Genomic DNA, 25,789 nt, shown 5'->3' with positions numbered 1-25,789 from the left:
TGTACTCTATGCTACTTTCTCCCCACCCCCACCCTCCTCTAGCTTATCTCTCCACGCTTCAGGCTCTCTGCCTTTATTCCTGATGAAGGGCTTTTGCCAGAAACGTCAAAAAAAAGATTTTGCTGCTCGTCGGATGCTGCCTGAATTGCTGTGCTCTTCCAGGACCACTGATCCAGACTTCAGTTTTTATTGACATGTCCCTTTCATTTCACTGCAATCATTTTCAGCTTGTATTGTTTTATCTCTTGTTGGAAATAAATCTAGTGTGTAGACCTAGGTTGTTCCACCTAAAGTTTTAATTTTGCTTTATATAAACCCCACGGTTTGAAAACAATTTTTCTATTCAGCTGGCTGGACAGCTGGTTTGCAATGCAGAGAGATGCTCAGTGTAGATTCAATTCCCTCACTGGCTGAATTTACCATGAAAGACTCTCCTGCTCACCCTTTCCCCTGACCTGTGGCATGGTGACCCTCAGGTTAAACCATCAGCAGCCATTCCCCCCCTCTAACGAAAGAGCAGTCCTATGGAGACTTTACTTTTACCGTACTAATGTTCAACCAGTCAGTCACACTTTGACCTTTTTTGATCAATTTACATGGGAAAATATTGCAAATCACAAGTATTATACTGGTAGAAAACCCTTTTTTTTTCTAAAATGTATCATGCAGTCCAAAGTTAAGTTACCTTCGCTTGCTTATTGGCTGGATGTATGTAAAAGCTTTACTAAGAACACAAGTGCACACTCAGATTAACCTTAATGAGTTGTTTGATCAGAATACGTTTTGTGTTTTGCATGCCATTTCTTTTTGCATGATGTTGAGTCTTTGGGGAGAAATTGTCTCTTGCAATTTATCCTGTTGCTGCATGCTGCACTAATCTCTGTGTTAAAGCTGTGGAATTTTCTTGTTCCTCTTTATTCAGAGCATGCTGTCTAGATCGTTTAATTTCAATTATGCTGCTTTTGGCAGCATGCACTCTGGAAGCTGTAGGGAACTGCACGACAGCCAGGGCAACATTGCCTTGAGTGTTGCAGAGAGAAGGAATTCTGGAGTGCACATGTTCCGTGTGAGTACCAACAATGGGCCAGTTATCATGAATGAGTTTTGTAGTGACTACTTGAGCTATCCTAGCCACAAGAATTTTTTTAAATTCAATGTTTGTCTTCAGGGTACATTTTTCCACTGCTCTCTGCTTTGGTGTGAAAATTCTTTATCAGACTATTTAAATTCACAATTTTCTGCTTTAGCAAATCTTAATACATACAATTAATTTTAATCATTTTGAAATCAAAGAAAAATTGTCATTATTTTGACGAAGTGTTTCTCTACCAGCTGCAATATAATTGCATTTTCTCAGCCTCTCGTGAGCATGTGATTTAAGCTGGATTAGAGCTCCATTGGTGCAGCAGGTATCTGTTGCCTCACTTGTATTCTTCATATTTGTGTGTGAAAAGAGTAACTGGCCTGACCATTCTTCAAGGGACAAACTCACTTGATTTCAACATGCATACAGGGCTGATTAGGGATAGTGCCGGAAAGTAGTGCCTGGAGTTGGAGGAGGGAGGGGAAGTCCTTGATAAATACTTTGCTTCAGTATTCACAACTGAAAAAGACCTTGTCATTTGTGAGGGCAGCGTGAAACAGACTGATATGCTCAAACAGGTTGATGTTAAGAAGGAAGATGTGCCAAACATTTTGAAAAACATAAGGAGAGATAAGCGACCTGGACCAGACAGGATATACCCAAGGTTACTACAGGAAGTGAGGGAAAAGATTGCTGCGTCTTTGTCATAATCTTTGCATCCGCACTGTCCACTGGAGTAGTGCCAGATGCTTGGAGAGTGGCAAATGTTATTCCCCCATTCAAAAGAGGAATAGGGATAATCCTGGGAATTACAGACCAGTCTGTCTTATGTTGCAGTGGGCAAATTATTGAGGAGGACTTTGAGAGACAGGATACATAATTACCTAAAAAACCATAGCTTAATTAGAGGTAATCAGCATGGCTTTGTGAGGTGCAGGTCATGCTTCACAAGACTTATTGAATTAGTGGAGGATGTGACAAAATACATTGACGGTAGAGCAGTGGATGTGGTATACATGGATCTTAGCAAGGCATTTGATGAGGTTCCCCATGGAGGCTCATTCAGAAAGTAAGGAGACATGGGGTACAGGGAACCCTGGCTGTCTAGGTACAGAATAGGCTGGCCCTTAGAAAACAGAGGGTGGTAATAGATGGAAAGTATTCAGCCTAGAGCTTGGTGACCCATAGTGTTCTGTAGGGATCTGTTCTGGGACCTCTGCTCTTTGTGAGTTTTTATAAATGATTTGGATGAAGAAGTGGAAGGGTGGGTTAGCAAGTTTGCTGATGACATGAAGGTTGGTGGAGTGGTGGATAGTGTGGAGGCTGTTGTAGGTTGCAACAGGACATTTCCAGTATGGAAAAGTGGGCTGAGAAGTGGCAGAAGTTCAACCTAGATAAGTGCAAAGTGATTCACTTTGGAAGGTTGAATTTGAATGCAGAATACAGGTTTAAAGGCAGGATTCTTGGCAGTGTGGAGGAACAGAGGGATCTTGGGGTCCCTGTCCATAGATCCCACAAAGATGCCACCCAAGTTGATAGAATTGTTAAGAAGGCGTATGGTGTGTTGGCTTTCATAAGCAGGGGGATTGAGTTTAAGAGCTGTGAGGTAAGGCTGCAGCTGTATACAGCACTGGTTAGACCACACTTGGAATATTGTGTTCAGCTCTTTCACCTCATTATAGGAAGGATGTGGAAGCAGGATGCAGAGGAGATTTATCAGGCGGCTGCCTGGACTGGAGGGCATGTCTTATGAAGAAAGGGAGGTAGGGCTTTTCTCATTGGAGTGAAGAGGATGAGAGGTGACTTGATAGAGGTGTACAAGATGTTGAGAGACGCACATAGAGTGAATAGTTAGAGACGTTTTTCCCAGGGCAGAAATGGCTATCACAAGGGGCATAATTTTAAGGTGATTGGAGGAAGGTTCAGGGGAGATGTCAGAGGGTAAAAGAGAGTGGTGGGTGCGTGGAATGCACTGCCAGCGGTGATAGTAGAGTCAGATACATTAGGGACATTTAAGTGACTCTTGGATAGGCACGTGGATGATAATAAATTGAAGGGTATGTAGGTTAGTTTGATTTTAGAGTGGGATAAAAGGTTCTTTGTTCTAAGTGGGAGTGGAAAGTTTTGAATGATATCCCCCACCTTCAGCCAGAACTGAGAACTGCAGCAGGATCATTGTCGCTGTTCTGACAGAGTTTATCCAAGTGAGCAGTGAACAAATCTGACCTTTCCCAATGGCAATGACTAAACTTTATTATAAGAAGAACCCTGTCCACCCTGAAATTGTCAATGAACTTTTTAAAATTTCAGCTTTCTTTTGAATGGCTACAAAGCTGTTAAACCTAAATGCTAATTTTTTACTGTACTGTTATTTACTTCATAAAGATGTCTGAAAAAGCTTGGAATATAAGTTTTTTAAAAGCTAACACTTAAACACAAAATAATCAATCTCAAACTCCAGACCACTGGATGTTCTGTGCTGCCAAGCTTATTTTTATAACGTGTATAATTTAGTGTTGTCCTACAATCATTACAGCTTTGTGACTGTATAAATAACGGGGAGATATTGTTCAGTGCTCGAGTCCAAAAGGTAAACCTCCATTCAGTTCAATTCCTGAGAAAGTTTTAGGGCTAATTTTAGCTGTTAAAAGTACATTGTTAAATGTAGATGTGGCTCGTGACGTTGTGCAAAGTTGCGTTAGCAGACTTATGCATCCCCAATATTAGCAAATTATTTTTCCAATATTTGGCGATGACTTGACAGCCACTTAGCTCTGATTTTTTTGGATGTCATTGCTTATTATTAAAGTGTGCCTTTTACACAAACGCCAAGGGAGCAACAAAATCCCAGATAGCGCAAGCATATTTCCAGAAGATTGAGATAACCTAAGAATCATGCAGTAACCTGTAGGTTCAAAAGACAATTACAAACAACTGCATAAATCTCACTTAATGTCTAACTTTTGTTCTTTACAGGTGCAATTTGAAGTAAACCAATTTAGACAATCTAAATTTTCCCAGAACAATTGATGCATAACTAGGGGCCCAGCAAGTCTCCTTACCCCAGATTCTGGGATCTGGGATTCTGGGATCCACTGGGTGGTCTCAATGTTCTTGCTCACCCACTACAAACACACCCCTGGGCCCCAGTGAACAGGTCTGTTTCCCATTCCACCCCAATCCTATGGAGCCCGAGCGAATTCTGTCTTCCAACGTGCCCCAGTACCCCCTGATGTAAGGGTTCTTGTGAATCTGTTACCTGGATGTAGAAAAACTGATCAAGGTGGAAATGAAGTGGCAAGTGGTTTGGGGAGCAGTGGTGGTTATATGATCACGGTGAGTGTCAGGTGTAAAACACTAGTGGATGCTGTGACATTTGAAAGGATACTTTCAAAGGTCGACTTTGAAAGGTCAGCAATACTTTCTGTATTGTCCACCTTGCAACAAAAATATTTTCAAATGGCCAACACTAAACGAGGTATTACTGTTTGATAGTTCAAATTCCTTTGAATTTCTGTATCTTAGCATGTGAATGCTTCCCATGTTCATTGTTTTGAGATCATGTGATTAATAACACTTTTGAATTGTCACCAAAAGATAAAATGTTGGAAAATCTCAGCTGGTCTGGCAGTATCTGTAAGGAGAGAAAAGAGCTGATGTTTCGAGTCTAACTGACCCTTTGTCAAAGCTTTTGAATTGTCTTTTGTTGCCAAAAGCTGCAGGTTTTTTCACATTTTTAAATATAGAATATCTTTATGCATTGAAAGCATACCTTTTATAATATTTTCCAGAGATAGAAACTTAACAGCATAGACACAGGCTCTAACTTCATTCAGGACCTCAACCTGAGCTACAAATCTTCTCAAAACTCACTAACAGGCTCTTCGGCCTGCCAGGTCTATGCCGAACATTCTAAACTAATCCCGTCTGCCTGCACATGGTCTTATTGCATTCCTTGGCTCTTTGTCAATGTGCTTTGTGTTAACTCAGGTCAAGATTATTTTGAAAAATGTGTTTTAAATGGACCACTCATTCTGTGTATGCTTATGTTGCTTGACTTGCTTTTGTCAAAGTAACGAAATTATGCTCCTGAAGTTTTAATTTACCCAAAGACAGAAAATTTTGCAACTCAATAAAATGTTTGTAGTCCATTAGGTGTGTTTATTCATTTTTTTTAACATTATCAATTGATACAGTGGTTACAATAGGAGCAAACTTTGAATTTATCAAACATGAACTGTAAGCATTTTCTTCAAATAAAATTTGAACTAATTTTTAAAAAAATACCCCTCCAGTCATTTTAATCAGTTCTTTAGGATTAATTGGTTTTGTGTTTTCACATTTTCATAATAGTACCCATCACAAGGTAACAGTATTGGAGACCCAAGTCAAGATGATGTCTTCGGTGTTGGACAGCAGAATTATTCAACCAGCACACATGTTATGAAGGATATTCCACCAGACAGTATGAGAAAAGTAAGTGTTCTACAAATGGTTAACCCTAAGAGTATTGTACAGAGCAATTCAATAGAAGGTTAAATCTTTTTCAGTGTTACACTGTATACATTTTCCTTGCCATTTTTACTAGCTTAATATTTTGTTTGTTTTGAAAAAAATGTTACAAATATATCTAAATACTTGAGGAACTATCTAATGATATCGTCAATGACAGCAGTGGGTATTGTGCCGTATTTTATACTCGAGATTTGATCAAAAAGGTTAGGGAGTCTCGGCCTCGTCCCAAGTGTCAAGCCAGAAATGTTGAACTGTGAAGCAACAGTAAAAATAGGAATTCCAACTTAATTCAAAATAAGCTTATGAGCATTGTTTTAATTTGTAATTAGTTTGCTTTTTAATTAAATATACTCATTCCTGAATGAGTTGCAATCTTCTCATGATTAAAGTTGTTTCATCAGAATTACTAAAAAGTACAACTACATTCTTGAAACAGATCTTGGTTTTGATTTGAAACTCTATTTGCAGTGCTAGCGCTGCTGTCATTATGTTGCCAGGTGAAGATTTCCTCAGAGTTACTCACTACTAAAATGCAACTAAACGTGCAGCTAGAAGTATCTTAAAGCTCTGCATGTATCTTCATCCTAGTATATTTACCTACTCGGATATTTAGGTCATATACAATAACTGTAGACATCAGTGTTTCTCATCTTTTGATTGATCTGAACTGTACTGGCTGTGGATTTCAAGTTGCAATGATGCTGCCCCTTTCACAAGGTTATTTTGCTCTCGGTTTTTTTTTGGGAGGGGTTTCTGCTTTTTAAAAGCAGGGTTTCTGATATGTCTGTAAATCTCTACTTATAAAGGCTTTTAAGTTTATTTTTAAAACACTTGTACAATGAAAGGGGAGTGGGCCAGTTCTCTCAGTTCAGGGTTTATTCTGGTTTTGGGTTAGTTTTAGCTGGTGACTCAAAATAAAAACTGCTCCATGCTGATCCTCCCTCTCTTTTTCTCTCTCTCTGCCGTGCCTCTCCTGTCAGAACTTGTGTTTGGATTTACTTTTTTTGCCCAAGAGGTGTGTTATGGGATATTACAGGAAATGGGGACAACTCATTTTTGTGTCGGTTGGATTTTTAAATAGTTATGTTAGAAATTCAGTTTCCTTTTGTTCGTTTGTAAATAAATTCTGTTTTGTTTAAAATAGAGTGGTCTGATCAGCTACGTCGCTCCTGGCATATTCCCCTTCCATCCGTGTAAAACAACTCATAAAATGGATTGAGGGGCTCTGGCCTGGCCCATAACAAGTTCTAATCAATTTGAAAAGAATGTGACTGCAAAATAAGTAGACTACAATGTAATTTCATAATACACAGTATAACAGCTGTTAGTCCAAACCAATGCCATGATTGGCATCCTAGCCTTGTTCCAAGTGTCAGCCAAAAACGTCAAACTATGAAACAACTGTGCAAGGAGGAACTCCTACTTAATCGAAAGTTAACCCATGAACATGGTTTTAACTTCTAATTAGTATTCCTTTTAACTAATCATATATGTTCTTTGTATCAATCAAATAGCTAAAGTAGTTTATCACAAATTTTATAAATTAAGTTTCATTTTTCTCTGGATGTAGCATCGTTGACGTGGATGCAGTTAAATTGTTTTGGGAAAGTCATGGTGAGCTTTTTTAATTCACTTGTGGGATGTGATGTTACAAGTTGGGTCAGCATTTTATTGACCTGTCTCTTGCAGCCCTTTGAGAAGGTGGTAGTGAGCTGCTGCCTTGAACCGTTGCAGTTCATGTGCTGAAAGTAGACCTACAATGTGGCTAGGGAGGGAGTTCCATGATTTTGACTCTGTGACAGTGAAGGAACAATGATATATTCACACCTCAGAAGATGAGTGGCTTGGCGGGAAACTTGGTGATGTTCACATGTAACTGTTGTCCTTGTCCTTCCAGGTAGAAGTGGTTGTGGATTTGGTAGGTGCTGACTCAGAACCTTTGTCAGATTTCTGAAGTGTATCTTGTAGATAGTATACACTGTTGCTAAAGAACATTAGTAGTGGAGGAGGTGGATGAGGTGCCAATCAAATGGACTGCTTTGTCCTGGATAGTGCAAACTTCCTGAATGTTGTTAGAGCTGCACTCATCCAGGCATGTGAGATACATTCCATCATACTCCTGGCTTGTGCCTTGTAGATGGTGGGCAGGTTTTGGACTGCCAGCATTCTTAACTTCTGACCTGCTCTTGTAATCACTGTATTTATATGGTGAATCCAGCCGCCAGGCTACAATTGATAATGGGAATGTCAGTGATGGTAACACCATTGAATGTGACAGAACAATGGTTTGTTTGTTTGTTTCTTATTGGAGAGGGCCATTGCCTGGCATTTATTACTTGCCACTTGATTGTCCAGGTCTTGTTGCATTTGAACATGGACTGTTTCAGTATCTGAATGGTGCTGAACATTGTGCAACCATCAGCGAACATCCCCACTTCTGACCTTGTGGAGGAAAGATCATTGATGAAGCAGCTGGAGATGATTGGGCCTTAGACATTACCCTGAGGAACTTTCGTAGAAATGTCCTGGAGTTGAGATGACTGACATGATAACCACAACAATCTTTCTATGTGCAAGTATGACTCCAGTCAGAGAAGGATTTTCCCCACATTCCCATTGATTCTGGTTTTGTTAGGGCTCCATGATGTCAAATGTAGCCTTTGTCTCCAGGGCTGTCACTCTTATGTTGGAAATTCAGCCTTTTTACCCATGTTTGAACGAAGGCTGTAATAAGGTCAGGAGTTGAGTGGCCCTGGCGGAACCCAAACTAGATGTCAGTGAGCAGGTTGTTGCTGAGCAGGTGCTGCCACTTGATCGCACTGTTGATGACCCCTCCCATCACTGTATTAATGGTTGAGAGCACAGTGATGGTGTGGCAATTGACCAATTTAGATTTGTCCTACTTTTTGAGTTCATGACATACCTGGGCAATTCTCCACAGTGCTAGTAGATGCCTCTATTATAACTTTGCTGATTAGGGGAACGGCAAGTTCTGGAGCACAAGTCTTCAGTACTATTGTTGGAATGTTGTCAGGCCCTAGCCTTTCCAGTATCCAGGGCCACCAACCATTTCTTGATGTCATGTGGAGTGAATCGAATTGGCTGAAGACTGGCATCTGTGATGCTTTAGAACTGTGGAGGAGGCTGAGATGGATCACCCACATGGCATTTCTGGCTGAAGATTGTCGCAAACGCTTCAGCCTTATCTTTTGCACAGATGTGCTGGAGGCTGTCCCATCATTGAGGATAGGGACATGTGTCGACCTTAGAACTGACCTTCTGGTTGTGGGATAGCTGAGCTCTGTCTCTCACTTGCTGCTTAACATGCAAATAGTCATGTTTAGTAGCTTCACCAGGTTGACATTTCATTTTGAGAGCTGCCTGTTACTACTGCTGGCATGCCCTCCTGTATTTGCCATTGAACCAGGGTTGATCCTGTTAAAAACTGAAAGGACTGCAGATGCTGTAAATCAGAAACAAAAATAGAAGTTGCTGGAAAAGCTCAGTAGCTCTGGCAGTATCTGTGCAGAGAAATCAGAGTTAATGTTTCTGGTCAATAACTCTTTCTTGATCCCATAACTTGGTTGATTTGCTGGATATGCTGGGCCATGAGATTGTAGATTGTGCTGGAGCATAATTCTGCTGTTGGCCCCCAGCACTTCATGGATGCTCAGTCTTCAGTCGTTCAATCTGTTTTAAAGTCTGTCCCATTTAGCGCAGCGATAATGCCATATAACATTTATTCTCAATGCAAAGGCAAGACTTGGTCCCCATCAGGACTGTGCAGTGGTTACTCTCTTACTGATACTGTCATGGAGCATCTGCAGTTGACTGATTGGTAAGGATGATGTTGAGTATGTTTGTTCCTCCTCTTGGCTCGATCAGTAGTGTTGCTGCCAAGCCACTCCTGGTGGTAGACTTGAAATCCTCCAACCAGAGTACACTTTGCACCCTTGACACACTCAGTGCTTCCTCCAAGTGTTGTTCAATGTGGAGAGATACTGATTCTTCAACTGAGGAAAAAATTGTATATGTTAATCAGGAGCTTTCTTTGCCCATGTTTAACCTGAAACCATGAGAACTATTTGTGTCCTGAGTCAATGTATGGGACTCCTAGGGCTATTTCCTCCCATTGATTGCCAGTGTGCCTCCGCTATCTTTGCTAGATCTGTGCTGCTGGGTCAAGACATATCTGGGGATAGTGATGGTAGTTGTACTGTGACATTGTCTTTCAGTTATTATGCTACGAGGATAATTGTGAGGCTGTTGCTTGACTCGTGATTCTGGCTCTCTGTCTCTCTCTCACTCTCTCACACACTCACACACACTCACACACTCTCTCTCTCTCACTCTCCCTCACACCCTCTCACACCCTCTCACACCCTCTCACACCCTCTCACACCCTCTCACACCCTCTCACACCCTCTCACACCCTCTCACACCCTCTCACACCCTCTCACACCCTCTCACACCCTCTCACACCCTCTCACACCCTCTCACACCCTCTCACACCCTCTCACACCCTCTCACACCCTCTCACACCCTCTCACACCCTCTCACACCCTCTCACACCCTCTCACACCCTCTCACACCCTCTCACACCCTCTCACACCCTCTCACACCCTCTCACACCCTCTCACACCCTCTCACACCCTCTCACACCCTCTCACACCCTCTCACACCCTCTCACACCCTCTCACACCCTCTCACACCCTCTCACACCCTCTCACACCCTCTCACACCCTCTCACACCCTCTCACACCCTCTCACACCCTCTCACACCCTCTCACACCCTCTCACACCCTCTCACACCCTCTCACACCCTCTCACACCCTCTCACACCCTCTCACACCCTCTCACACCCTCTCACACCCTCTCACACCCTCTCACACCCTCTCACACCCTCTCACACCCTCTCACACCCTCTCACACCCTCTCACACCCTCTCACACCCTCTCACACCCTCTCACACCCTCTCACACCCTCTCACACCCTCTCACACCCTCTCACACCCTCTCACACCCTCTCACACCCTCTCACACCCTCTCACACCCTCTCACACCCTCTCACACCCTCTCACACCCTCTCACACCCTCTCACACCCTCTCACACCCTCTCACACCCTCTCACACCCTCTCACACCCTCTCACACCCTCTCACACCCTCTCACACCCTCTCACACCCTCTCACACCCTCTCACACCCTCTCACACCCTCTCACACCCTCTCACACCCTCTCACACCCTCTCACACCCTCTCACACCCTCTCACACCCTCTCACACCCTCTCACACCCTCTCACACCCTCTCACACCCTCTCACACCCTCTCACACCCTCTCACACCCTCTCACACCCTCTCACACCCTCTCACACCCTCTCACACCCTCTCACACCCTCTCACACCCTCTCACACCCTCTCACACCCTCTCACACCCTCTCACACCCTCTCACACCCTCTCACACCCTCTCACACCCTCTCACACCCTCTCACACCCTCTCACACCCTCTCACACCCTCTCACACCCTCTCACACCCTCTCACACCCTCTCACACCCTCTCACACCCTCTCACACCCTCTCACACCCTCTCACACCCTCTCACACCCTCTCACACCCTCTCACACCCTCTCACACCCTCTCACACCCTCTCACACCCTCTCACACCCTCTCACACCCTCTCACACCCTCTCACACCCTCTCACACCCTCTCACACCCTCTCACACCCTCTCACACCCTCTCACACCCTCTCACACCCTCTCACACCCTCTCACACCCTCTCACACCCTCTCACACCCTCTCACACCCTCTCACACCCTCTCACACCCTCTCACACCCTCTCACACCCTCTCACACCCTCTCACACCCTCTCACACCCTCTCACACCCTCTCACACCCTCTCACACCCTCTCACACCCTCTCACACCCTCTCACACCCTCTCACACCCTCTCACACCCTCTCACACCCTCTCACACCCTCTCACACCCTCTCACACCCTCTCACACCCTCTCACACCCTCTCACACCCTCTCACACCCTCTCACACCCTCTCACACCCTCTCACACCCTCTCACACCCTCTCACACCCTCTCACACCCTCTCACACCCTCTCACACCCTCTCACACCCTCTCACACCCTCTCACACCCTCTCACACCCTCTCACACCCTCTCACACCCTCTCACACCCTCTCACACCCTCTCACACCCTCTCACACCCTCTCACACCCTCTCACACCCTCTCACACCCTCTCACACCCTCTCACACCCTCTCACACCCTCTCACACCCTCTCACACCCTCTCACACCCTCTCACACCCTCTCACACCCTCTCACACCCTCTCACACCCTCTCACACCCTCTCACACCCTCTCACACCCTCTCACACCCTCTCACACCCTCTCACACCCTCTCACACCCTCTCACACCCTCTCACACCCTCTCACACCCTCTCACACCCTCTCACACCCTCTCACACCCTCTCACACCCTCTCACACCCTCTCACACCCTCTCACACCCTCTCACACCCTCTCACACCCTCTCACACCCTCTCACACCCTCTCACACCCTCTCACACCCTCTCACACCCTCTCACACCCTCTCACACCCTCTCACACCCTCTCACACCCTCTCACACCCTCTCACACCCTCTCACACCCTCTCACACCCTCTCACACCCTCTCACACCCTCTCACACCCTCTCACACCCTCTCACACCCTCTCACACCCTCTCACACCCTCTCACACCCTCTCACACCCTCTCACACCCTCTCACACCCTCTCACACCCTCTCACACCCTCTCACACCCTCTCACACCCTCTCACACCCTCTCACACCCTCTCACACCCTCTCACACCCTCTCACACCCTCTCACACCCTCTCACACCCTCTCACACCCTCTCACACCCTCTCACACCCTCTCACACCCTCTCACACCCTCTCACACCCTCTCACACCCTCTCACACCCTCTCACACCCTCTCACACCCTCTCACACCCTCTCACACCCTCTCACACCCTCTCACACCCTCTCACACCCTCTCACACCCTCTCACACCCTCTCACACCCTCTCACACCCTCTCACACCCTCTCACACCCTCTCACACCCTCTCACACCCTCTCACACCCTCTCACACCCTCTCACACCCTCTCACACCCTCTCACACCCTCTCACACCCTCTCACACCCTCTCACACCCTCTCACACCCTCTCACACCCTCTCACACCCTCTCACACCCTCTCACACCCTCTCACACCCTCTCACACCCTCTCACACCCTCTCACACCCTCTCACACCCTCTCACACCCTCTCACACCCTCTCACACCCTCTCACACCCTCTCACACCCTCTCACACCCTCTCACACCCTCTCACACCCTCTCACACCCTCTCACACCCTCTCACACCCTCTCACACCCTCTCACACCCTCTCACACCCTCTCACACCCTCTCACACCCTCTCACACCCTCTCACACCCTCTCACACCCTCTCACACCCTCTCACACCCTCTCACACCCTCTCACACCCTCTCACACCCTCTCACACCCTCTCACACCCTCTCACACCCTCTCACACCCTCTCACACCCTCTCACACCCTCTCACACCCTCTCACACCCTCTCACACCCTCTCACACCCTCTCACACCCTCTCACACCCTCTCACACCCTCTCACACCCTCTCACACCCTCTCACACCCTCTCACACCCTCTCACACCCTCTCACACCCTCTCACACCCTCTCACACCCTCTCACACCCTCTCACACCCTCTCACACCCTCTCACACCCTCTCACACCCTCTCACACCCTCTCACACCCTCTCACACCCTCTCACACCCTCTCACACCCTCTCTCTCACACATCTCTCTCTCTCCCTCTCTCTCTCTCTCTCGCTCTCTCTCTCACACTCTCTCTCACTCTCTCTCTCACTCTCTCTCTCACCCACTCCATATCCACCCAATATGTTTTTATGGAGGGCTTTGCAGGATCAATAGGGCTGTTTCTGCTATTGTATTATCCAGTGCCTAAGTCTGCCATGTGATTTCCTTCACTGAGGAACATTTGAAATACTGTTGTTCTTGATGTGTTGTGACTTGAAAGTAATGGTGACCTGACATCATTGTTGCTGTTGATCTTGACTGAGCAATCACAGGAGTGAACTGAGTTACTGCATTGCATGTGCAGGTTGTAAGTTCTGTCATATCGTGTACTCCTAGAGAAGGCAGTATATATTTGTCCAGTGTCAGGAAGTTGATGAAGTGAATTGCTTTGTCCTGGGTTATTTTGAGAGCTGCAGCTGTACCTCTTCAGGCTAGTAGTGATTACTCCTTCAGATTTGTCGATGGTGGAAAGACATTAAGTGATTAGGAAGTGAGCCATTTTTCACAGAACAGTCAGCTTTGACTGAATTAGATTAGATTAGATTACTTACAGTGTGGAAACAGGCCCTTCGGCCCAACAAGTCCACACCGTCTCACTGAAGCGCAACCCACCCATACCCCTACATTTACCCCTTACGTAAACTACGGGCAATTTAGCATGGCCAATTCACCTGACCTGCACATCTTTGGACTGTGGGAGGAAACCGGAGCACCCGGAGGAAACCCACGCAGACACGGGGAGAACATGCAAACTCCACACAGTCAGTCGGGAATTGAACCCGGGTCTCTGACGCTGTGAGGCAGCAGTGCTAACCACTGTGCCACCGTGCCGCCCACAATTCTCGAAGCTGTGGTGTTGATATGGCTGCATCTGATTCAACCCCTGGTCAATAGGGCCTGCCAAGATTCTGATGGTGGAATTTGCATAATAAAGGTACCTAAACTTCAAGAGATGGTGGAATTTTTCTCTTTTTTTAAGGTACTGATTACTCAGCACATACTTGCTATAAATGTCACCTGCTACTTTTCAGCCCAAGCAGGATGTGATTCAGTGGGGTTTCATCATTATTGAGGGAGTCATGAATAGAGCTGAATACTGGAATATGTAGATTTGGCCTAATTGTTGACCTCATGATGGAGGGAAATTAATTAATGAAGCAGCTGAAGTTGATTGGGCTAAGGATGCATCTCTGAGGAACTCTAGAAGTGTTGTCCAATGGCTGGCTTCTCATAACCACATCTTACTTTGCATTAGGTACAATTCCAGTGAATGGAAGGTTTTCCTTTTGACTCACGTAGACTTCATTTACATCCATTACATAACTCAGTTAATAAATTAGAAGAGCAGATCCTCTCATCTTTTCAGTGGCATTCAACTCTTGTGTACGTGTCTGAATCAAACTGAATGTGTAATTTAGATTGCAATAAAATGTTTCTGACTAAGTCTGAACAATATGGTGGTCATGTAGAAGATTCAGTTATTTTAAGTTGGTGCCCATGGGGTACATAGAACAGTACAGTTCAAGAACAGACCTTTCAGCCCACCATGTCTGTGCCGACCGTAATGCTATTCTAAACTTATTGCATTTGCTTGCAAATTGTCCATATCCCTCCATTCACTGCCTCTTCATGCATCTGTCTAAATGCCTCTTAAATGTTGCAGTCATATCTGCTTCTATCATTTCCCCTGACAGCATGTTCCAGCAAAAACACTACTAGAGATGTTTGCCTACCTTTGGAGAGGTGAGATAGTAGGGTCTTCCTTTATTACGAATGTTATGTTGCAAATCTTTTGTGATTTATAGTATATACTTCTGGAGAGGTCAAATTTTGAAGACCGTTTTTTAAAGCTGAAATTAGGGGGTCGAGTATTACGCAGGCACAAGTTTTGAGGGGCTGAAATTCATGCTGCAATTCTAAGTACCGTATTATAAGCAAAACTTGATTTGATCTCACAACCAATCCCGGGTAAAGAAAAAAAACACAATGAATTACAGTAAAGGTAATTATTAGATAAAAGCAAGAAACTGGTATAAAATTTGAACATGTCAAAGATTCATTGAAATCCTGCAAAATCACACTGTTCAACATCATGGCCTGGTAGAATGGCACACTTAAAATGAAACATTTCAAAAAGTTTACACATTCAGAATTTAATAACTTTCCCGCCAAATTCTTCCATTTCCCTCCCATTTCTTCATGTATGTTATGAACATCAGTAATATTAACACATTTGTCAAAGAATTAATGATATACCAGTATGTAGCTAATATATCTCAATTTTATTCAGATATAATGGCACAATTAAAATGATCAACTTTTTAACAATATTAACTTTAGAATGTAGAGTGAACAAAGTGCGATAAATACCGATAGACTTAGTAGACCTTATAGACGTTTATAAAATCATGAGTTGCATTGATAGGGCAAATGGACAAGGTCTTTTCCCTGGGGTGGGGATGTCCACAGCTAGAGGGCATAGGTTTAGGGTGAGAGGGGAACGATATAAAAGAGACCCAAGGGCCAATTTTTTCAAGCAGAGGGTGGTGCGTGTGTGGAATGGGCTGTCAGAGGAAGTGGAGGAGACTAGTACAATTTGGAGGGATAACCGGCCGAGTGCTAACAGGTGGGACTAGATTGGGTTGGGTTATCTGGTCGGCACAGAGAAGTTGGACCAAAGGGTCTGTTTCCATGCTGTACATCTCTATGACTCTAGTACTGGACTGAATGAATGAATGAATGAATTAAAACATGCTGTCGTAAATCAAGGTGAGTAGAGTTATGAATGAATGAACAGAGATACGATAAATAAAGAGCAATGAATAGAGTTACCAGTATGATTGAATGTATGCATTTTAGTACGATATAGTAGGGTCAACATATACATGAGATATATGGAAAATACCATATTTCTTTGGCCAAAGTTAAGGTCTCTACTTATACTTCAATTGAACATATACTTGAGTATACACAGTTATCTACATATCTCACTCTTCAGTTTATTTTGCTTTGTTCAGTGGTCTGTAATGTAAATTCCTTCAGTAGTTGAGGAATTGTGAATGGTGCTGAACAATTTTGCAATCAACAAACATCCCCACTTCTGATTTTGTGCTGGAGGGAAAGTCTTTGATAAAGTGGTTGAAAGTAATAATAAATAATTCAAATAGAATATCTTCACTTTTTTAAAGTTATTGACTTGCTGTGAATGCAAATTCTTCAGTCTGATTAATTCACCAACCTTCATGCCCTTGTTGCTAGATTTCTCATGAAATGAGGCTTTATTTTCTGATTTGAAATCACCAACTGAATGTGTCTGTGTGCCAGTAGTTATTGCATTTTTATGTCCTGATCTCTTGGTTTTCATGTATTCAAAATGTTATTGAGTTATTTGCAGCGTGCTGCGTTTGGATTATTGAACTAAACCTAGCGGAGCAAATTAGTCCAGTGCATTAAAGCACAAAGCTTTGTTTGACTGAAAGTGTCTGTGTTTGTTCCCATGCTTGAGTGTCTTCTTCACTATATGATTGTTGAGAGAGAGGAATATCTTCCAAAAGGAAGAAAGACGTCACCTGGTGTCCCTTATGTTTCTTGTGATTTTATTGGGGTTTTATTCATTATTTGATAAATATGTATAATATGGTCTTGTACAAGATTGTCTGCTCTATGATGCTGCCACCTAGTGTGGAAATACAAAATCAAAGAATTTAGCCAGGGATTTGAGTTATGAAATATGGGTTCCGAATAGAAAAAGATGAAAATCATGCAGTTTGGGTAAAACAGACCCAAGATGATAAACTAAGAGATTAACGGTGTGATCTTTCTTAGAATTCTGATACTTGATCACAAAAATATTCAGAAATCTTTTGGAATTAAGTTCAACACACTTGCTTCAAACTTTTCATTGCTACTTTCCTCCCCAGGTGCCTTTGACAAATGGTCAGACATATCAATCTTCCAGAGTTCCAATTAACTGCAACCAACCCCACCACACAATGTCTCAAGCAACCATTGGGAGACATCCTTCTCGGGAACAGCTGATTGATTATTTAATGCTAAAAGTATCCCACCAACCTCCACATTGTCCAACACAAAGTGCATCGGCAAACCATTTGATGAGACAAGGCCGTGATATTATACAGCAGGAGGTAAGAACTAATTGTAGATTCTCTCTCCTAATAATCCTAATATTTTGCTGTTTTTTCCCCTCTCTTGTCCTTGCTAGGTTCTCCATAGAGATCCAAACCTTGTAAAAGGATATTTAAATTTCCAGTATTCGTGGAAGGTCCACACTACAAATTCTCAAGGTTTCAGGCTTCTGCTGAAAACAAACTAAAAGAAACAATGTCTAACCACCACTGCATAAGCAACTTATACTCTATACACCAGAAAAGATCCTCCATTTAACTATTAAAGCAATCAAAATTCCTCTTCCTGTAAACAGAGCTTCATTCTACAGAAACCACCTCTAAGTTATTCTCAACTCCCTGTGCCTTGCATCTATTTCTCTTTTCTACTGGATAACTTCAAATTGTTATACTGAGTTTCATGGTGGGTTACCCTGCTAAGTAGAGCTTGGTGAACCTTTCAACTTTGTTTAAATTCTCAGCAACTTGTCCCTTTCTTCTGAACATAAGCCTTCTCCCACATTGATTGGCAAATAATAGACTGGCTATCTCTGTCTGCTCTCTCTTTCCCTGCAATGTTCTCTTTCATGCTCTCATTCTGTTGCCTCACCATCTTTAGAGGTTTTAAGCATTTTATACCTGGTTCCCAATACAACAAAAACTGAAAGAACTGCAGATGCTGTAAATCAGAAACTGAACCAGAAGTTGCTGGAAAAGCTCAGCAAGTCTGGCAGCATCTGTGAAGAGAAATCAAAGTTAACTAATCGGGTCCGGTGATTCTCCTCAAAGCTCAGTTCTGAGGAGGATCACAGACCCAAATTGTTAACTTAGATTTCTCTTCACAGATGTTGCCAGACTTGCTGAGCTTTTCCAGCAACTTCTGTTTTTGTTCCAAGTATAACAATCTGGGCCCCTTCTTTATCACCACTTATCAGGTACAATTCAGAACAGGTTATATGATCCTCTTCAGCCCTTAATTTTGCCGTAACTCAAAGAGAGAATCCTGAGATGTTGCAATCTTATAACCTTTGTATTTGTAACATCTTCTACTTTTGAACCTTACAACTGATAACCAGGAAAACTGAAAGAACTGCAGATGCTGTAAATCAGAGATAAAAATAGAAATTGTTGGAAAAGCTCAGCAGGTGTGGCAGCATCTGTGGAGAGAAATTAGATAACTGATCCCAGGATATTGTCATATGGGCCATAATTATCTTCATTTATCTTGCTATGTTAACTCGTAGATTAGATTCACTGATTCATAGATTCAGAAATCTTGGATCTTTTCCTTTCACAGCACTTTGTCCAGGAGCGTTAAAGCTGTAGCATTTCCACCACTGCCTAATTGAGATTGGTTAATAACATATTAGTGAATAAACATTGAATTTTCCTAGTCTGGAATACACTATCAGTCTCTTTCATCTTATGTGCAGCCTTGAGTACTTCTATGAAGTGCAAATCTTGACCTTTTTAAGTTTTCTCAAGATGTTATTATAAATTTAAAGTTTAAAATGAATGCAGTTTAACAATAAAGTTTCAGTACTGGCTTTATACCCATTGTATTTGCCTGGTATCACTGGTTTAAAAAAAATTGAGCTGACTGAAGAGCTTGAAACATAGAGAGGTGTTTGTGACTGAGAGGCTGATAGAGAGTTTTGAAATATTTTAAGGTGTGGGAAACCTTTGTACTTCAGAGTTGTAATTTGCCAAAATGTATTATAATTAGGATTTTTTTTTTGGGAAATGCAAAGTATTCCCAGCAGCAGGCAAGACTCATGCCCACATCCCAGAGGTACAATAATGAAAAAGATTTTAATCTACTTTGTTTTTCCAATGTCCCTATACCCTCTCAGTTTATGTTATCAATGCCAACTTAAATAACAGCAGCATATTTCAGTTTACTTAAATGGTTTCCTGTATTCAATTTTCCAGATGCACGTTAGAATAGATAAGAATCCTGAGCTGGGTTTCAGTATATCTGGAGGTATTGGAGGTCGAGGAAACCCCTTCAGACCTGATGATAATGTGAGTACTTCACTATATAATTACTTCAAAGCATGATAACTTTCTTTTGCAATCCAAGTAATTGTAGTAAATTTTTAAAGATCACTGAAACTTGTTTGATTAGAATTGCATGTGATATTTTCAAAATTCAGTGTCATAAGTTTATTACTATTGAGTTCTATTTACATGTGTGTTTCCTTGTAATTATTAAAGATTATATGAAAATATGGTTTAAATCTCTTAATGTTTGTTCATTATTTAGGGTATATTTGTAACTAGAGTTCAACCAGAAGGGCCAGCTTCAAAACTGTTGCAGCCTGGAGATAAAATAGTTCAGGTAATTTCCCATTAATCTTACTTTATCTTCTGATGCCCATGTTGTGTTTAAAAAAAAATTGAACTCTAAAGCACTTGCAGTTATGTTTTCTTCAACGTTTTGCGCAGGTTATTTCTTTTATTCTCTATTATACATGTTCTCATTCATGTGCTCCAGATGAGTTAAAAATAGCTTTTTCTCCTTAGTGTTTCTTGCCTTAAAATCATCTCCAAATGTTAAACTTAATCAGATCAGTTATAGATTATTTGGGCAGAGAAATTACAGATGGGGCTTAATGTGGACAAATGTGAAGTGATGCATTTTAGGTCAAATGCACAAATTTAACCAGTGCTATAGGGCATTTATCATGGCATTCATAATTTCACATGAACTTCTTTACTTAAATGTAAATGACTGATTGATTGATTGATTGAGGTACATACAACACTTTTGAGAATCGTCGCACAATTTTGTTTTGTTCCAAAGTTGTATTTTACTTTCTTCTGATTAGAATAAAACCAAATTACTGGTTGCCACTTCCAAAATACTTCTACGTTTGTTTCATGACTGATCTTGTTCGCCATCATCATATGGGTCAGCCAGGTTGACCATTGCTGCCTCCCATTCTTCCACTATTTTAGGATCATCAACAAGGATAAGGAAGCTAATAACCCCTCGCTGGACAAAGATGAACTGTCTTATCTAGTCCTTTCACCTGTCCCTTTCTCTCACCCCATTGATACCAGTGTTCATGGATTTCTAAGATTGAAAACGATATGCACAAGTCTCTCAGGTTTATACTCCTAGCCACTTCGTTACAAATCTCAAATCTCTCATGCTTTCAGTTTTTACACTCACCCTCTCCATCTCTTCCATGAGATCACACTTTGCTTCCTTGATTTTCCCTTTGTTGTGCAACTTTGGCCCCCCATTCAATTAATGTCCTTTTTCTGAGGCCCTGTTTGCTCCTAGTATTGCTCTCAAACTCCAGATGACCTTACCCATCATGCTGTCATGGAAAGAGCCGATCACATTGAACAACTTGGGCAGTCAGTTGTTCTACTATTTTAAATAGACCACTGTTACTAAGATGGTCAAATGCCTTGATGAGATCGATGAGGGCAAACAAACAATGTCCTTCCTTCATGGCATTTGTTTTACAGCTACACAGACACTGAGAAGATCAAGTCAATTGTAAAGTTTCTAGTTCTGAAACCACAAATGCATCAACCAAGGATGCACTAGATGCTGGCCAGCCAGCAATGTCCACATAGGCAAAAGTTAGGACTGCAGATGCTGGAAACCTCATCTTCTGCCTCGGAACACTTCAACCCCAGGGCATCAATGTGGACTTCACCAGTTTCCTCATTTTTGCTACCTTCTCCCCAGGCCCTCCCCGTTCCATTTATCTCTCCACCCTGGAGCCTTCCTGCCTCTATTCCTGATGAAGGACTTTTACCCGAAATGTTAATTTTCCTGCTTCTCGGATGCTGCCTGACCTGCTGTGCTTTTCCAGTACCACTCTGATCTAAGCAATGTCCACATCCCATGAATGAATAAAAATAAAACAGGGGTCACAGTTTAAAGATACAGATGAATTTGTTGTTGTATTTTCTGCCATAGAAAATGGTGAGGCCAAAACTTTGCATGTTTTCAAGGAGGAGTTAGATACATTTCTTCGAGCTAAAGGGATCAAACAGTATGGGGTGTAAGTGGGTACAGAGTACCGAATAAGATTTCAGTTTTGATCATATATTGAATGGTAGAGCAGGTTAGAAAGGCTGATTAGCCTACTTCCGCTCCAAGTTCAACATTTTTACCAGGAGACAGCTTGCCTTCATAGATTTATAAAGTGTGCAGCTTAAAGGAGGTCACTTGGCTCATGTCTGCACCTGCCCAAAAACAAGCGACCCAGACTAATCCCACTTTACATTATTTGATCTGTTGCCCTGCATGTTAGTGGGTTTCAGATACACATCCAGCCACCTTTTAAATAAGTTGAGGCTTTCTGCCCCATAACATCTATACAATATATATAGCAATATAATTACTAAGAAGACACCACTTAACACCAATGGCAGATTCTGCAGTATGATGGCCTCTCGGGAGTCAGCATTTTAAAACTCTTGTTTTTCATATGTTGAGAGTAGAGTGTTGTAGACAGTTTTTCAAAGTATGTTCCATTTTGTTTCTGTGCTGTGTGGAAATGCCAAACAGTGCCTGTTCGAATCCATCAAGAAACTGTCTTTTAAGGAGTAAGTAGTGTGACTAACATTGATGTGAGACCAGAATTTCTGATTTGAATGAAAAACTTCAAGAATTGTATTGTAACCCTGTTGCACACCAGAGGGTATGACGGACTGTATCACAGTCAGCATTGTGGTAGATGTTAGTTTTGAGAATGCTGTTCAGAAATTCACAACTGGGTGCTGATCAAATCAATTTCAGTGCCTTGATCTTGGATTTCTCCAGCTGAACGTATGTTGCTGTTTGTTCTGAAAGATGGTAGTAGTTACATAAAATTCATGGTAGCAGCAAAGATCAAGTCATCTCTGTCCATTCTTATTTTTCTTTCAGGCTTTAATCTCCAATGCAGGAGAGTCGCGTTTCAATTTGTTTCCCCTTTTGCAACTCCTAGTCTGTAAAGATGGGACTTTAGTCTTTGGGGCTCTACTGATTTCCATGAGAATCTTGGCGTTGAACTTTTTTTTTTGCCTCTGTAATGGAGAACAGCATTGAATGATAGATACTGATTAGATTAACTGGTCCTGTTTGAGCTGAGAGGAGAATAGATAGATAGCTCATTCTGGATCATTTGTGTATGGTTCAAGCTAAACATTAGTTTTACATGCAACCCTAGAATTTATTACTAAGTACATAATATCTGTGAGGTACACAGAAATTAGATGAGTAGAAAGGCTGTACATATATGAAAGGTAAATAATGTTTGACAACTGTCAGTTTTTTTGAGGCTGTAACAATCAAGATAGATGAACAAGTGAATATGGTTCATTTTCAGATTGCATGCTGCAACTAGTAGACTATTACATTAATTAGTGTCTGGGCTTCAGCTTTTTGCAATTTTCATCAATTTATTTGAAGGGACTGAGAATGATGTATACCAGTTTTTCTGATGGGAGAAAATTATATGGGAAAGTTAACTGTATGAAGCATGAAAGAAGACTATATCCATGTACACAGATTAACGGAGGGGGAAAATGTGTGACAGACACAATACAGTGTGGAGAAATACATATGTTATCCACTTTGATGGGAAAAGTAGAAAAACAGAGACAAAGAATGTTGGCATTTTGAGGCACTCACGGTAAGTTAACATACAGATAAAGCAAGCAAATCCGAAAGCAATGGTATGTTTGTCTTTTTACAAAGGGATTGGAGTAAAATTAGTGAGTAAACCTTTTAGTAAAAGACTTATTAAACAATGAAACAGGCATTGTTTAATTTTGCAAATGAATAGACTCGATTTTTGTAAACTTGGATTAAACTTTGCTGCTTGTACTATATTTTTAAAACTATGTATTAATGGATGTACTTCTTTTACAGGCAAATGGATACAATTTTGTTAAAATTGAGCATGGACAAGCGGTGTCACTATTAAAAACCTTCCAGAATGCAGTGGACTTAATTATCCTGAGAGAAGTTGCATCCTAATGATGTAAATCATGGACAAAAAAAGAAATCAACCATTGTGACCAGTTTTTTTTAAAATAAGTAATTCCATAGCAAAATGCAGCTGATATCACTTTTTACTGGGAGTTGGGAGAGGGATCAATGGACTATAAAATGGTCAGATAAGTTTAGGCTGTAAAGTAATTTGTTGGCAGTGTAGAGCTTTGGTTATAAGGGGCACAACCACTCTGTATAATGGTAAAGGTGTGGATCCAGGGACTGAAATAGATTATGGAAGCAAATATTGCAGGATGAAGAATTAATATAGTAAACATCAAAATCACTCTTAATATGAACAAACCTGTGTGCTTTTCTGTACAGAATTTAGGTTTATTTTTGGATAATCTTATACATCACTAAATAAATTGTACAAGGCTTAAGTAGTGAGCCTGATTTTAGCTTATGAACAGGTGGCAGGGCTATCTGTTCCATAGATGTATGCCTTTATTTTTAATCACCTTTGTATAATTGTTAAACGCTGAAACCTACAAGTTTGATGTACAGGAGCTGGAAAATGGATGTTTGTGCATTGTTTAGACGAATGGGTAGGTGAATGGCTTGAGCATATACAATAAAGTGACCTTGCTATGAGTAAATGGGGAAACTGCATATGGGGCTAGGTTGCCAAAAAGTACAACAGTGTGGTTACATGATGGAGAAGTTATTATTCAAAGTTGGATTCGGAAAGGAAGAGCAAATGAAACCTGTCTGTCTGAGATGGTCTGTTACAAACAGTATGTTCTGAAATATGATTGGAGACTAAAGTTATTCAAGGTTTCTTAGTGTTTTTACAAAGCGGGGATTGTGGTTATGTTATTACTGTATGAGAATGTTATTTTATTACACTGTTATCATTTCTAGTACATTTGGCCAATGTTTTAAAAAAAAACCTTTCTATCTTTACTAAAAGTGGGTTTCATTAACAATACTGATGCATATTGGTCAACCTTGCGTATCACAGTGGAAGTGCCATAGGAGACCGAGAATTAAGTTTTTTTAATAGATTCTACCCATGCAAAGAAGCAATACTGTCTGTATATTTAGAAGAAAAAAAATCTGAATTTAGTAATGTGCTTATCTTTTAATCTCAATTCCCTGTAAAATTTCTATACCAACTTAAGCATTAAATGAGTTGATTTATTTTATCAAATGTACACTCAAGATTATTTGAATGAAGCCCTACAAATGCTCCCATGATGGTGCTAAAGGCTATTTTCCTTATGTTGGAATCAAATTGATCAATAAAGTTGCTCTAAGCGTATAGTAGAAATACTTGTATATGTCAGCAGAAACAAAACCCTCTTGGGTATCTTCTGTATTTTGCATCAGCTCATGACTTCATATTTCTTGATTGTTGGTATTCCGTAGCAGCATTCCCATGAAGGTAAATTGTATAAGAGTTTGTTGTGTGTGTTGGAAATTTTTTAAAAAACACTTCCTTTTTTTTTTAATAAGATTTGACACCAGGTCACAAGCTGTGTTGATTGCTAACTTGGTATTTTAAAAGATTTTTACCCACAATTTTAGGCATGGTTTTTAAAAGTGTGGGAACAGCTTTAAAGAAGTAAAAAAAGTTTCATCTGATGGGGGAATGATACTGTTCAGCTGCATGGTAATACTGTAACAGAATTTATACTGAAAGAATAAATTATATTTCAATGAAATAGCCATTTAGTAAGAATTGACGTTTGTAAAATGTTTTCTTTCATGAACATAAAAGTACCATTTGAAAATTTTGCATTATGTATGCACTTTCAGACTATTGTTGGATCAAAAGAGCTTATTAATATCACATTTACTTGAGGAATTTTCAAAATCTGGATTGATTTTTCGGCAACCTCTAGAAATGATTTTGAAACCAAACTTATAACAGTGCCAGTAAATCCATTGATTTGGACTGGATCATAGCAATGGATGGGATACCAGCTATTTGACAAAAGTAAGGCAAAATCTCACCTGTTTTTTTTGTAACCAATATGATGCAACATTTATGAATTTCAAGAGGCTTGATTTCAAAGTGATTTGTTTCTGTTTTCATTCTACCTTGTTTTACATAAATGTTTAAAAAAAGACATGTTTTATTTCTGTTCACTGGTTTACAAAGCAAAGCTTGACATTAGGCCTGTTGTGTTTGAAGTAACCAGTGGATCACGATGGATGGCCAATTCATAAAAGGTAAA

General features: G+C 41.6%; 1 protein-coding gene across 2 annotated transcripts in view; it reads left to right on the top strand.

The window, feature by feature from the left end:
• LOC122557923 (erbin-like) overlaps nt 1-25,290 on the top strand; it is a 39,540-nt gene extending 14,250 nt beyond the window's left edge. The window contains exons 6-11 of one of the 2 annotated variants that reach the window (XM_043706147.1): nt 923-1,066; nt 5,438-5,560; nt 17,396-17,620; nt 19,532-19,624; nt 19,866-19,940; nt 23,484-25,290. In XM_043706147.1, coding sequence (XP_043562082.1) covers nt 923-1,066; nt 5,438-5,560; nt 17,396-17,620; nt 19,532-19,624; nt 19,866-19,940; nt 23,484-23,591 — 768 coding nt within the window. In that variant the 3' untranslated portion in view covers nt 23,592-25,290. The remainder of the gene's footprint in view (nt 1-922; nt 1,067-5,437; nt 5,561-17,395; nt 17,621-19,531; nt 19,625-19,865; nt 19,941-23,483) is intronic. The other variant, XM_043706155.1, reaches the window with a different exon arrangement.
• The last annotated feature ends 499 nt before the right edge of the window (nt 25,291-25,789 follow it).

The sequence above is a fragment of the Chiloscyllium plagiosum genome, chromosome 2 (assembly GCF_004010195.1).
Source record: "Chiloscyllium plagiosum isolate BGI_BamShark_2017 chromosome 2, ASM401019v2, whole genome shotgun sequence".
In the NCBI taxonomy this organism is placed as follows: Eukaryota; Metazoa; Chordata; class Chondrichthyes; order Orectolobiformes; family Hemiscylliidae; genus Chiloscyllium; species Chiloscyllium plagiosum.
Note: the sequence above shows the minus strand (reverse complement) of the source record. Positions and strands in the feature narration are given on the sequence as shown.